This window comes from Crocodylus porosus, unplaced genomic scaffold (genome assembly GCF_001723895.1).
Source record: "Crocodylus porosus isolate Cpor-Errol unplaced genomic scaffold, CroPor_comp1, whole genome shotgun sequence".
Lineage (NCBI taxonomy): Eukaryota > Metazoa > Chordata > Crocodylia > Crocodylidae > Crocodylus > Crocodylus porosus.
Window position 1 is genome coordinate 177,841,360 of NW_017728886.1, and position 15,311 is coordinate 177,856,670.

A 15,311-nucleotide genomic window follows, 5' to 3' on the forward strand; every position below is an offset into this window, starting at 1 on the left:
AGACAGACGTGTGTATGTAAGCAGAGGGGAAATGGGGTGGGGGGGAAGAAATTAACTAACTTTACCACATTTTCAATAGTTTTCCATCTGATCAATAAGACTATACACTAGCACCTCCAAAAACCTCTTTGAAGTGACAAAAACTGAAGAGAGACTTACTCAGGCTCAATAATTCCATGCTGAGGAGTAACTGTAAGACAATGAGCTGGCCAAGACATCTCAAATTTTAACGTCCTACTTGATTTGTTCATAATTTTCAGGTGTCCAGTCTCTGATGTTCCACCTATTATATAACACAAACCAAAAATATTTACTTGGTGTTTTGGCTCAACCATAAAAGATTTTACAGATAAGATTTTACAAATAAAAATTAAGACAGAACAAAACCTGACAGCTACACTGATTCCATTGGAAGATATTTTCTACTCAACTTCCCTAGCATACTTTAAACCTTGGGTTGCTAATCTTAAGTGGCACAGACAACTGCTGTATGTAGCATGTGAGTGAGCCCCAGATGTTTAGTAAATAGAGGCACCAAAATGGAGATACAGAGCAGAGCTATGGTAGGACCACTCTCGCTGCTGTGAGGAGCATCAGCTCCAGGACCCTTCCCTGGCTCTACTGCCTCTTGGTGACAATACCTCTCCTGCAACAGTACCCTATCCCTGCTCTGGTCTGCATGGCTACAGCTAGTAACTCAAGCAATCCTGGTGCCCCAGGGTCAAACTATCAGATATGCCTCTGGAAGATGAGGGGCAGGGGGAATCAATCAGAGAAGCATTCAAGGAGGAGATGGGGCTTAATCTGTGGCAAACCTGCCAAAAAGGTTGGCAACTACTGATTTAAACTCTTTATGGTACCTCTTGCTAGCAGGAATTAGTAAACCTCAATCCATTGGAGGTTAAGGGTATGCTCCAGCTAATTTCAAAAACACCTTTAATTTTTTTTTTTAAGTTCAAACAATTTGTTGTTGAAATTCAGTGTAAATATAGGAAATTATCAAAGCCAAACTAAAAAAGAATTAATTGAGAACACTGAAGTGGTTATTTTATGAGGTTTGGATAAAATACTCACGAAGAGAAGGTGATGTCAAAATTAAATGTTCAGGCTGAATGGCCCATACATGCTGAGAAGCTAATTGACTCTGAAGAGGTTCATCAGTATTTAAAGATGAGGGACCCTGAGGTCCTTTAACTGGAAGAACATCTAAAGTTGTGTTGATATGCCCCTCTGAATTCTCAGGTCTGAAAACAGAATTTACATGAAACGGTAAAAACAATTTTATAACAAACAAAAGCAACGACTTAAGCAATCTCGTTACCTTTGAATATAAATCAACCCTTTTACAATGTATTTGCTTACTTGTCTACTTTCAGTATTAAATACCAATGCCTACCCTCAATTTACGAGTCTGTTTTATTCATTTAAAGTTCCCCTGAATAGAAGATTGAATACAATAGCTATATATCTATCTAACTCACTTTGGTCAGCGGGCAATTCAGTTACATAAAGAGTGCAAAGGGTATTACTTAAGAAGGTTGCATTTCAGTTCCGACAACTTAACAATACTTGGTGCTCCAAATTTCCATATTACTCCTCTGGCATCAGTTTGAAATTGCTGTTTCTGAACAAGTGCAGTCTTCCTATTTAAAACTAGGTCTAGCACTAAACTATTGATCTGACTACTTTCTTTCAGTTTCAGATTTCTAGAGCTTAACATAATGCCAACCATTACTACAAAAGAAATATACTGTTGGAGAAAAGTACAGATAAATGGTACTTGCAAGTAGTTTTCCTTTGCTCTACCTTAATTCCTAGCCAGAAGCATCAATTTCTGACAGCAGATGTTAAAAGCAAGGACCCAGAGAAAGTAGGTTTACCCCACTGCTGTGCCTGGAACATCACTGACAGAATACATACATACATAAAAATCCAGTCAGCTTGGTCAGATACCTTCCTCACATCTTCATAGGGATGCCATATGAGTAAAAAATTTATTCTTTGGGCCCAGAGAGTTATGCCACTCTAATATGCCACCCTAATTATAGATACTGGATTCAGTATTTGGTTAATACATTATTTAAGCCACTATGCTCCTATGGTTCTTTTGGTCATATCCACTTTACTAGGAACTTAAATATGTTTCTAAACCTATCACTAGGCTGTATCCTTGACTTTTAGAAACATTTCACAGAAGTTTAGGGCTGGAAGGGACCTTGTGAGATCATTGATATATCATGCTAAACAGGAAATACTTCAGGACTAAGCTCTCTGACAGCTCAGAGATTAGCAGACAAGATCCGTAAATTGAAAGTGAGATGGCATGATTACATTTCTTGAAGTTAGTTTAGAATTTAAGAATTGCAAGCTAAGATGCAGATACAAAGCCCATTCTAACTGTCAACTTGGAACATCCATTTTCAGAATACTGGCAGAACATTTCATAATTAAAGCAGCAGCAGAGGAGCAGAAGTGAATTCAGTGACTAATAGTCATAACTGACAGTTTTTACCAGTCCATCACCTTGGGGGAGGTAAGACTATTTATTAAGTACCTGATATGAAAAGGAACATAAGGCAGTTAACAGGAAGTTAGAGTACATCTTTAAAATATTTTATTTTCAAAGCAGACATTACCTGTCTGACTCCAACCTGTGTCCTGGAGACTGCTGAAGACAATTCCTCTTAAAGGTGGAATCTCCAACAACAGAAAGAGTGACTTTACGCATATTTCCATAAAAAAGATTAATGTAAGTTGTCCTTGGATGCAGATCGTATGCTAAAAACAAATGAAGTACTAAAATGAAAATTTCTAAAGAGGAACAACTTAAGCCTTGTAATTATGCACTGAAAGGCATAAACGTTCAAAGATTCACTTGACTAACTAATAATTAAAACTGGATGAGACATTATCTATATTAGTTTGAATTACTGAACCTGTAGCTAAATAGGTCTGGTTGCTTGCAACTGTCAGGCACGAGTTAACAAGCACAGAACACAAGACACAGCTATTCTACTGCAGTCACCTATTTGGATTAAAAAACTACATTAAGAATATTGTTTTTTCTCCATTTATGAAAGTGCTGCACGCTGTTCTGATTTTAGGGTCAATCACAGAAAAACAAAAAAAAGAATATGAAAATGAACAAAATAAAACCATTCCTAAGGGCATCACTAGAGATGGAGTTCTTAGAAATGATACTTAGAAGTAAATAAGATACATAACTTAAAAATATTCAAGCTCCCGTGAGTATTGGAGCTTTATCATGGCCAGAAGGGTGACCCTGGGCACGTTTATACAACACACTAAAGCACACTAGGATTAATTCTACTGCACATTGGCGTATTAGCACAGCTTTTGCCGTGACGCACTAACGCACAGTACAATTAGCCTACTGCACATTAGTGTCACGTAAAAGGATGTGCACTGGCACTACTGCACAGTAACACCAGTTACAGCAGATTATGTTAGTGCCTGGTATTTCAGGTACTAAACTTAAGGCACCATAAAATGCACCGTAAATACAGCACATTAAAAGCACGTATAGATGTTCTCTCTGACTTCTAAATTAAAAGAATAAAAATTAAAATCCCACAAACATGAGACCACACACGTCAAAAGGAAATGCAAAAAATCTGAAAGCAACTTCTCCCAAATTTGTGCTTTCATGTGTGTGCGTTTGCACATGGGTATTGTCTCATGTTTGTGGGATTTTTAGTTTAATTTCGTAAGAAAGTACATTCCCTGTATTTTTAGGGTATTAGATGTGCCTTAAAAATACAGGAAATGTACTTTCTTACAATAAACTATTCATGTCAATATATTGTTGACTCTTGTGCAGAAGCTAGAAAGAATAATTATTTCTGTGTCCAGTTCTATATCACCTAAGGAAAAAAATATCAGTTTAGGAATACTTAAGTTAGGCGTGTAATAACTCTTGACTGCAAGATGTCAAATTCTATTCGAGTTTCTAACCTATAGTTAAAAAAAAGAATAGGAGGCTTGAAAAAAACAAGACCAATGGTAGAATCTGGCTTTGACTGGCTTTGAGGTAATAACTGAACACTGTCACTTGGTTCCTTATCTGTCATAGGTATTACACCCAACCAGAAAAATATGCTAGTCTTTAGACTACTGCTATTTCTCCCCTATTTGCTGCTCTCTCTTCTCTATCCCTGTCTTGCTAGGAAATCTGACTTCTATTCATACTCCTTTCACCATTTTTATTTGATGAAGAGAGCATTGACTGGGTAGTTGGTGGTGACATTTAAAATTATTGATATTAAACTTTAGGAGACATACTAATGACAACGCTTAAAAGCAAACTTTATACACAATATCAAAATTTCAAAATATTGATTTCAAAATAGTGCACTAAATACTCTTACACGGTTCATGCGTTTAGCGTTATCTTCCCACTCACAAAGAAGAAATAATTTTTACACAAATGCATGGGGCATATTCCAGGTGGGAAATATTATCCATAAGAGTATTTTCCACAGCATACTGTGCGAGCACGTTCTGGTCAAATGCACATATATAGGCAAATTGCCAACCTTTATCTCAGAAGTAGGTTCATTTCAACAAAAGCAGTATGTATGCAATTCATGAAGTATTTCAGAATCCTTTGGGACAAGAAAGTACTGTAAAAGTAGCTAAATTTTAAAATGTTAGCATCAATCACAACCTCCATTTAGAGCATCTCACTCACCCTAGCAGCTTTTGTGGGAGGGAGGAGGTAGAAAATAGATTTTATTTCAAGCTGTTTTGAAAGAAGCCCTACCAGCTCTATGCCTATGCTTTGGGGCCAGACTGAGGCCATGCTCTACACCCCAGGCTGGAGCAGAGAAAGAACCTGTCAGTAGCATAGTAAGGGTAACTGGTGGGGGAGCAGGACTGCAGATTGCGGGGGGGATCCAGAGCAGGGCCCCCCCCCCATCACCTGCTCCCCACCTGCAGCAGTAGGGGAGGGACTAATTTGAATGACTCTCCAATAATTAGATTATATACATGGAAAACTTTAACAAAATGCATAATTTTCCATGTACAGAATCTAATTACTGGGGGGAGGGTTGTCCTGGATTAGGACAAATATAGTAAATCTGCTTTTATACTCAAGTAACACTTAATTAGGAATGTTTACTGAACATGCATGGTTTTTATCATTCAAATCTGAAGTTTTTCAGATGCACAAAGGTTTTGAGGGTTTTCACCACGTAACAAAAAGGCACCTTCCAAAGAATGCAAGTGAAAAATCAACATAAAAGTTCCTTGATCATTCAAGGAACTTTCAAGGATCATTCAAAGGAATGAAAGAAAAAAAGGAACTGTTTAATGCAGACATATTTATCCCCAAAATCTTTTTTAATTTTAACAACATTTCTTAAAAAGCTATATTGCAGACCTTAATTTCCTAAAGAAATATTATAATTACATCTTTTGCAAGCTGAAACAATTTACATAAAAATAATGTTGCTCTTTATTTTTTCAAGCAGCAATGATAAGTAGGAAGAAACTCTTGAAAAAATTTAACATGCATAATGCCAGAGGAAGTAAGGGCCAACCAACACAGGGCCCTATTGCATCTCAGCTGGTACACACACAGTATAATTGCCACAGACATCTTACACAGTTTATTTAACAAACTATGACATTAGACAGACAAGAAACAAGGTTGTCTGGGCAGAGAGTGAGAAAGAATCAATGTATTTTGTGTCAACTGGTATTTTCTCATCTATATTTAGCAAGAGTTGCACTGAAGAGTCGAGTCTAGGCTAGGAAACACTTTTTCAGGAATTAATTCTTTAAGCAGTTACGGGATTACCTTCAGCCACTAGCTGCTCCCCTCTAAATTCTTCATCAAACTTAACATTTCTCAGCACACTGTGTTCAGGGAGCATTTGTTTTGCTGCTTCAGGTTTACATAGTATAGCTCTGTTAGGAGATAGGAAAAAAACCTCTTTAGGACTCCAGTCAATTTCAGTTTAAAATCACCTGCAGTAAAACTGCACACTTTAGGAAGAGTGCCCCACCATCATGCCAGCTTTCACAATATTTATTAAATACATCAAATCAATGTGTTCACTGTTCTCTGATGAAAAAATTCAAGAAATCTGCCCCATAATGGCAGAACTAACTGAGACAGTCTCTCTTATAAATTCAACTAGAAATTCCTTTCACTCACTTCAACCGGATGAGTAAAATTCCACAATTTCCTTGCTTATGAAACTCATAGGGCATATCTACATGAGATACTATGGTGCCATAGCTCATTGCTACAGCACTGTATATTATCTGGAGGGCATGGGGGACATGTGCTCTTGGATCTGCGCATGGGGCAAAAAGTGGGCTGCCGCTGTGGCCAGAACTGCGCCAAGCTCTGCTGGGTTGGACAGCAGCACTGAGAGGGGAGTTATGGGGTGCGAGGGGTTGCAGCCAACCCAAAATTAATCGTAGCCACCCTCCCAGCACTGCCACCACCACCTGCCCCGAGCACAGCCCTAGCCCAAACCCCTTGCCAAAAGAGCCTGGTGCCACCCCAGCCCCATTCCACAGCAGCAGCCTGCCCTTGCCATGGGCACAAATCTGGGGGCACCCCCCCCCCATGCCTTCCTGGGGTGTGTGCAGCAGCAGAAGCTGTCACCCCCCTCCCAGCACATACACAGGGGAGTTATTAGCAACATTATCAGTCACATCAGCCAAAAAAAGCTGGTTGCCAATACTATCAATTTTCCTCATAAGAATTGGTGCTGATCCGATATGTGGCCAATGTATTGGTACACCTCTATAGACTACCATGTAAAAACAGCAACAGAACAAGATGTTGACCCTTCCAGAGAGCTGAAAATGTAAGCAGCTGTGTGTGGTTACTACAAACTGTGCTTCAGAAATTTAGAATCTCACTTAAAATGTTAACACTACCCAAGATTTCTACAAAGGGAGTTTCACAAAATGTAAAATGGATTCAACACTAGCACATCATCTGACTAGTCGTATTTCCCTTCTTTAAAGATGCTAACAGCAGTTTATCATTTGAAATCACCGAAGCCATAAAACACAACTGATTTAGTTCAGTTTCTTACGTAATACTTAAACACAAACTGGGGATCTAAATATTGTTTAAAATAATATTAAATTTAACCATCTCTAATTATATCAGTTAAATAATTAACTGATAACACGGCAGCTCAGACAGCTGTTGCTGGGAGCTGCTCCCAGAGCCCTTTGACCAGTATGCTAATTGTTTAACCTTTCACATCCCACATCAAATACATTCCTTTGAAGTCACTTTCAAGTCAGTCAACCTACTTATTAACTATATGTCTTCACAGGAAATTAAAATCCCAAACTGTTAGTATCAGGAAGTGAACATTTTACTCTAAGCTAAAGGAGCTCCAGGCAGGTGCTCCTAGGGCTTAAAGGGCCCGATCCTGTGTGGGAATACCTGGAGTGCACAGAACCAGGCCCCTCCAACCATGAGAACATATCGCCCATTGTCTCATAGAATCAATGGTAGGACAATGAGTGACATGTGCATCTTTTACCCAAATTGAAGTAAAAATACTATTCAGAGTCAAGCCATCAACTCTTGCACTCAAACAAAATACATAGTAAAAGTTAATACACATCCCTGCACAACAGTAACTGTAAGCTCAATGCACATTACTAAGCATCTGACTGGTGCTTTACTATTTCAGTTATGACATCAAAAAGTTAAATCAATATCAGCAAAAATTTTTATAACATGACTACAGTACGGTCTGTGGACTGACTACTTACCGCAAATATATCAGAACAAAAGTGAACCTGCTCACTGGTTTATTTTGGATGTAAAAATAACTGAAATGAAGCTGTCCTGACACAGTTGATCCACCTCATTAAACAAAACACTGAGCATTGTCTATTTCCACCCTAAGAACTACATCTTTGGACCATGATCCCACTATCTCACATACAGGAACATTAAACCAAACCCAAATGGGTCATTTTAGAAGAAAAAGAAACACCTTATTCTCATTTCACCAACTAAGCCCTGAAAAATCCTTTCAAAATGACAGCAACATTTCATAGACATAGACATTAGGGCTGGAAGGGACCTCAGAAGATCGAGTACAGCCCCCTGCCCCAGGGACAGGAAATCAGGTAAGACACAGACATAAGGAAAAACTTCTTTACTGTCTGAGCCCCCAAGACCTGGAAAAAAAGATGAGGTCACCATTTTCCAGTAAAGAAAAAGAATGTATTGCTTGTTGGCTAATAAACCAACTAAATCTTCTTAACTGTGCTGCTCCAGTATCCTGAAGCTGAATAAATCCACTGGAGTTGTAGTTACCACCTGTATAGGTCATGACCTTTTAATCTGATTTTGTTTTCTATTTTTTCATCCTTGTCAGCACAACCCCCTCCCCCAAAAACAAAAAGACTTGCAGACACAGTTGGCAGCAAATTGTCACACAAGAGGAGAATCTACAAACTCTCCCCTCAGAAACAATGCTTATGGATAGGGCCTGGTGTAAAATTGCAGGCCTAGCTTGCAGAGCAGCAGCTCCTTGACTCTTGGGAGTTCCCTTGCACACTCCCCCAGAGGGACCCTGCCGCTCACCACTTGTTCCTGATGGCCAGGACACAAAAGCGACTGTTTTAAACATGCCATATTTAAAACCACAGTTTTCGTTTTCCAGCCACCAGGAACAAACTGCGAAATCAGCGATGGGGGTCGGGTGGGGCGGACTCCAAGATTAAAGGTAACACCATGCTGCAAGCTGGGCCACGATTTAAACCAGGCCCTACTTATGAAGTAGTTCTAAATCATTTAAAATAGCCCCGAATTAAGGCTACTTACTAAATGGCAAGATAAAAAAAATAAAACTGAAATCTAGCATTATTTATTTATTTGTTTAGAGCTGCATGTTTAATCCTGATAAATGCCGTTACTTTCTACCCAGGTTAGTCACCGGAATTAGAAATTCACTGTTGCCTAGCCACTTAACTGGCTGCCTTATCAAAACTGTCATCTCAACATTAGCTTTAATCTGTTGCTTTCCCAAATTTATGTAGAGCTGATCTACTCAACACACTGGTAACTAATTAACTGGTAACTGGCACATTCAGTGTCTATTTTAGACATATGCCCTCTTCCCGTAACAGGTCCCTGAACTGGAACACTTGATATGATGCGAGTTCCATAAGCTCTAAAGGGCTTGTATAATGATGCAAAATGATCACCCTATCCTGATCACTTCCCTTAAGTCTATACTTACACTGATGGCACATATTTAATGGAATCTTGGGCTGACTGATCATTTTTAAGTACACATGTAAAACTGCCTGGTTGTTCTTAACATTTATTATTTTCCAACTTCAAATGTCATGAATTTAGATCTAGTTCCATATGTGTTTATTATATGTCAGTTCATTGAAGGCAGAGGGGGCTGGTTCATTTTTATTACAGTTCATAATTTACTCTACAATCTGTATAACTGATTAACGAATAATTTCTCTCAAGTTTAGGAACTTTATAAGCAAAAATTACTAGGTTAATGAAGACACAAATGAACACGCAGGCAAATATACCAGTTCTTGCTGCTTTATATGCTTATGTGGGAGAAGGGAAAAGATCTCACTGAAAGCATTTCACAAAAAAAACCCCAAACCCAACACACTTCCACATACTTCCCTCAGGTTCTTCCTCCCCCTCCCCCTCTCTTCTTTCTCTCTTTTTTTTTAAATTTATTAAGGAAGTTGAATGTCTTCTGATACTACGATCACTTGTATTTAGTACACGCTAGAAGATCTGAGGCTCCATGCTTTGAGAGTATAAGTTATTTTCCAATTCTCTTACAATGATCTACAAATAACTGTAGGAGTCATACTGGCATTACTTTACACCTTTCTTTCAACTTGGATTTTTTTTAAATAAGAACGTCTATTTTTGAGAAATAAATTAAATTTTACCTGCAATACTGTTGTCTGGAAACTTCATCTCCACAGAAAAGACATATTGTAGCTAACAATGATGTACTTGTTTTATTAAATATTTCTTCCCGTTCGACAGGATTCCATGTTATTGTAACTACCTGTTTGAAAGGAAGTTTCATTTCTTAGTTTCTCCAAAATTGTATAAAAAAAAAAAAAAAAAAAAAAATCACCAGTGATGTTAATATTAGACATATTGTAGCTAACAATGATGTACTTGTTTTATTAAATATTTCTTCCCGTTCGACAGGATTCCATGTTATTGTAACTACCTGTTTGAAAGGAAGTTTCATTTCTTAGTTTCTCCAAAATTGTATAAAAAAAAAAAAAAAAAAAAAATCACCAGTGATGTTAATATTCTGAATTTTGTAACTTGATTCAGAATTTACAAGTTCAACTGAAGAACCTGCATGCATTTTTACAAGTCTCATACTATCTGAAGATACCAATTTTAAATTAGCAGAACTCCTGTGGAATTGTGTGCACTTACCTCTTGTGTTTTTTCCTTAAGTACAAATTTCTCAGGAAATACACTTATCATTTTCAGATCCATAAGGGCTCTAGTCTTCAGATCCGAGAAGCACAGTGTTCTAACATAGGCAGCTCGAGAACCTGTATTTCTTATGCGAAAAGACACCTTTTTTAATTTGCCAGGTAATAATCCGTTCAGTTTTATCACATAACAATCTGATACTTTTCTGACATCTTCCAAAATGACATTGCTTGTTCCTCCATATCCACACAAAGGTATCTGAAAATAAAGATGTACATTCACTTTAATTTTAAGTCTCTTCGGAAATATTTTTACGCAGATAATGCACGTTAATTAAAAATGCAACAGCCTAAACTGAACATGCTTTATACCTGGTAAACTGAGAAGAAACCATATCAAATGATTAAAACATGTTTATGCTGGGTAGGGACAGACTCAACATTTGAAACACTTCCGAAAGGCAGCTGCCTTGTTGCAGAGCCAACTGTCAGTAAGCACTCTCATGTGCTCTACATCCGCGTTGCAGAGACTATGATAGGTACACAGACTCTAGTCTCCCAGTTATAGGGGTAGTGGGGAGGCCTCAAGAGAGCAGAGGGGAGGGGAGCATTTGCTAACAGTCTGGCCCACTGATCCCCGCCCTCCCTTCATAGGGGAGAAGGGGGAAGGGAAGCAAAGCACTATGGGACACTGAAGAACCATTTCTCCCCTACTGTACCATGTAGAATGCATATATGTAACAGGAAGAACTTTTAAATGGTAGTTTTCTACATGGGTATTTTTGGAGCATTTCAAAGAGCATGTCCATCTGGTTGCTTGCCCTCTGAAGACCTTCAAAGGTGTTGGAAGCACCTTAAGATGTCTGCCCACACCCTCAGGCTCCTTAACATCCTGTTAAAACTTACTTAGCCAGCCTACTAACAGAAAAAAAAAGTCTAGGGTTCAAAGACCTCCCAGTTGTGAACTAGACCTGTGCTTGTCCTGGCTTGTAAAAAGCCAGTCAGTGGATACTGGGAACCATAATGACAGAGGTTGGTCAATGCCTCCATGTGGGGGGTAGGGTGCTAGACAAAGTCTGCAACTGTCCAGTGCCCATGGAAAAAACAAAAATCTTGAGATTGATTCCCCAGCTGCTACCACTCTATATCCAATTTCCCCTCTTTGGGAAGGTTACTGAATGATTGGCTGCCTGACCAGGTGTATCTGGGTACCATCCAGTCCCAGGAAGCCTGTCTGGCTTTTGTTCTGGATAGAGTACAGAGAACGAGCTTGTGGCCTTGGTCAATGAACTTTGCCTGGAGGTGGACAGAAGAAAATTGCAACCTGCTGATCCTGTTCTATCAGTGGGTCTCAGTCTTGTCAGCCTCAAGGTACCCTAACAATAGACTCAAGGAACCCCTCAGAAAATGCCACCTTACTTTTCACTTATTTTTTTGACCAAGGAAAAACAACAGAGCAATTCTTCTGCTACAAAGAACTCAGAAAGACTATAACAGGTCAGAAAATTTCTGGGTTTATCCTGTGAATGTTTGCACGCCTAACAGTGTAAACATTTTGTGGCATCCCTAAAAGGATCTCAAGGCACCACAGGATGCCCATGCACCGTGGTTGAGAATCACTATATTAGGGGCCTTTCATCATTTCAAGTAACCATGAATGTAAACAATGTTTAAGTGACCTGGTCCCAGGACCATTCTCAACTGATTCCACTCTTTCCTAGCGGGTAGTGATTGGCAAGTGCTCATCTGCCCCTCGGGACCTTTCCTACAGGGTCCCTGAGGGTTCCATCTTGTCACTGCCCCCAATTCAATGTGCATCTTTGACCACTGGGCAAGATTGTGTGAAGATCTGAAGTGCCCCAAGTATGCTGATGACACCCAGGTTTCTCTCCTCATGCAACCCAGGCTCCGTAGTCTCTGTCTTTACCCAATGCCTGCCTACAGTTGGAGACTGGATGTGGGAGATCCAACTGAAGATGAGTATAGACAAGAGAGGGTGATGGTGGGGAGCAGACCTGATGACTTGGGGGAGGGAAGGAGAAATAGGGATACACATAATTGATAGGATTCAGCCTGACAGAAATCATAGATAAGTAGAGCTGTAAGGAAGTTCCAGAGGTCATCCAGTTCAACCTTCTGCCTTAGCATCATCTTGATTCAAACCATTCTATGCAAATCCATAATCTAACTCACAGTAAAACTACTGTCAGCCATGACAACACTAACCTGCCACACAGATAAAACAAGGGGAGCATGGCAGCCAACATCTTGCTTCTGTAAAAGGTTGTTAATATATGCTCAAGAGATCTCAGGTAGAAGGCCATGCCCCCTGCTACAGAGGAAGCCAAAATCCCTGACAGTCCATATCAATCTAACCATGAGGTAAAATCCTTCCGGACCCCAAATATAGGGATCAGACTGAACTGCCTCCCAGTAGCTTTCAGGTCCACAATTCAATATGCTGGTCTTAACCTATAGAGCCATAACTAGCCAGAGTCCTACAAATCTAATGGAGCAGAAGGCAGTCTCTTATAATCTCCAGGGCATCAAGAACAAACTCCTGTAAGTACCATTTGTACAACAAATTCACTTGACCAAATCTTTGGTAGGTTATTCTCAGTTTTGCTGCTCAGCTGCAGGACTTGGCCTCCTGGAGGGCCATCACAGTGAGAGCTTTGGCCATCTTTCAGAAACAATATAAGAACATATTTGAGCAGGCTTTTAACAGGTGGGGCTAAGCTCTGAGTATTCCTTGGAGAACTGATTTATTATTGGCTTATTATTTTTTCTATTTTTACGTCTTTGTTATCGTAAGCCACCCTGAGCCTTTTTGAGGAGAGTGGCGTAGAAGTCAAATAAATTTTAAAAATTTAAACAGGACAGGAAGCAAAAAATCTATTTCTCCTTTCCTTTAGGACAAGTAATCTTAATGCTGAAAAGCTACACAGCTCTAGTCTAACTAAATATTTAGAAAACAAAATCAGAACTTACACTAAACTTAAACCCTGGTTGTGACTGAATCCCCAGCTGTTTGATTTCAAGCTTTGCCAACATGTATGTTACACGACTAGGTGCAAACATCAAGTAAATATTAGCATCTTCTTTTGGACGGATTTTGAGTTCCTGAGTACTGGTCAACCGCCCTTCTGTACCAAACGTACTCTGCAGCTATAAGTACAAATACAAGTTAATAAATGCAAGACAAATATAAAAAAAATCTTCTAATAAAATCAAATATACCACTAATAATCTTGATTCAGTTCATATAACTCAGTTTTATGAAATTACCACTATTTCAAAGTCAGGGTGAAAAAATATTTTTGAGGTTACTGTCGCAAACAACTGGCAGAAACTAGTTTTTACTGTTCTCAGTGAAACAGGTGGTGCCTAGTTTCAAAGGACTAAACCTTCTGAAATGCACACTGATCATTTGTCTATTCATTTACCATGAGTTTTGAAATGTTACTGTTTGCACTGTACCCAATATCTGATCTCCATTTTTAAAAAACTTATGTAACAAAAGCACTTTTAGATTAAAATCTGAAAGGACACTATTTTAGGCAGATAAATACATTAACATTTACTAAAATAAGGCATCAATTTCAGATTCTCTAAACAACATTAAATAGAATTTTTCAATCTAACCTGAAAGCAGTCTTGATCCTGACCAGTTATCAACAATCGTAGATGCTGAGATGTAGATGGAGAATTATTTCTTAGAGTTAATTTCTGTAGACTGAAAAGCATTTAAGATAGATTGTAATATATGTAATTAAGCAATCAACTTAAATATCCATTTTATTCATAGCAAAGAATGGTCAATTTTTGGGAAGAACCAGTGGGTGGAAGGCAGAAAGTAGGAAACTGTAGATTTTGAAAAATACTTACCATCACAGAACATAAAATCTCTGGAATTCAGGTTTTAAATTCAGTACCCTGAGCCCCTATTTATCCTGATCTTTTGTGTAGTAATAGAGAAGAAAAATACTTGTACATAAACTAGTTCTGGTACAATGAAGTCCAGCTATCACTTAACTCGATGTTCTTAATCTGAACTCTGAAAACTTAAGCTAAATTCTCAAAAGATTAATTCTGCCAGTAAAATAGACTTCTCAGAATTACATACTATAATTTTAAGATATGACCTTAATTAATAGACTTTATCAAGACTGATGAATGAGCAAGAGGGACTTAGGCTATGGATAAACATACCAATACATTTGGAGCCATTTCAAAAGGGCAGCAGCTGTTACGTTCTAACTGTCTGGACAAGCCAGGAATGATACAAAAGCAGCAAAACCACTCCAGTTTTAAACACAGCTTCATTCAGTGCCAAATCTGAAGTGCATACCTGTGTGTGTACGCACACACATAAATATCTACCCACAATCACACCCCCCCACAAAATGTACATGATGTTTTATTTTTAAGACAGAAATTTTTAGTTGCCAAGGAATTCATTTAGGAAAAACCAAATTAAATACATTACGTGCACTAGAAGAGAGAGCGAACCAACCAATTAAAATAAACTTTTAATAAAAATCAAGTTGGTGTAAATTTCTTAAGGCCTGCTTTGGCCTACTAAGCAGCTAACATATCCATGGAATTTGATTTTTTTCCATTGCTTTGAGCTACATCCTACAAATGAAGTTGTAGGCTGAAGAACCATCCTGCACATGGCTCTAGCGTATGACGAAAATTAAAACTTTAGATTCCATCGACATTAGGGCTGGAAGGGACCTCGGAAGATCGAGTCCAGACCCCTGCCCAAAGGGCAGGAAGTCACCTGGGGTCATAGGATCCCAGCAAGATAAGCATCCAATTTACTCTTGAAGATGTTCAGG

General features: G+C 38.7%; 1 protein-coding gene across 1 annotated transcript in view; it reads right to left on the reverse strand.

Moving 5' to 3' along the window:
• The window catches only part of CEP192 (centrosomal protein 192), a 106,872-nt gene that overhangs the window by 20,260 nt on the left and 71,301 nt on the right, over positions 1-15,311 (reverse strand). Inside the window, exons 29-36 of the mRNA XM_019545570.1 lie at positions 14,113-14,203; positions 13,459-13,635; positions 10,466-10,726; positions 9,955-10,076; positions 5,825-5,934; positions 2,652-2,778; positions 1,075-1,244; positions 160-283 (exon numbers count right to left, since the gene is read on the reverse strand). Of these exons, the coding sequence (XP_019401115.1) occupies positions 160-283; positions 1,075-1,244; positions 2,652-2,778; positions 5,825-5,934; positions 9,955-10,076; positions 10,466-10,726; positions 13,459-13,635; positions 14,113-14,203 (1,182 nt within the window). The remainder of the gene's footprint in view (positions 1-159; positions 284-1,074; positions 1,245-2,651; positions 2,779-5,824; positions 5,935-9,954; positions 10,077-10,465; positions 10,727-13,458; positions 13,636-14,112; positions 14,204-15,311) is intronic.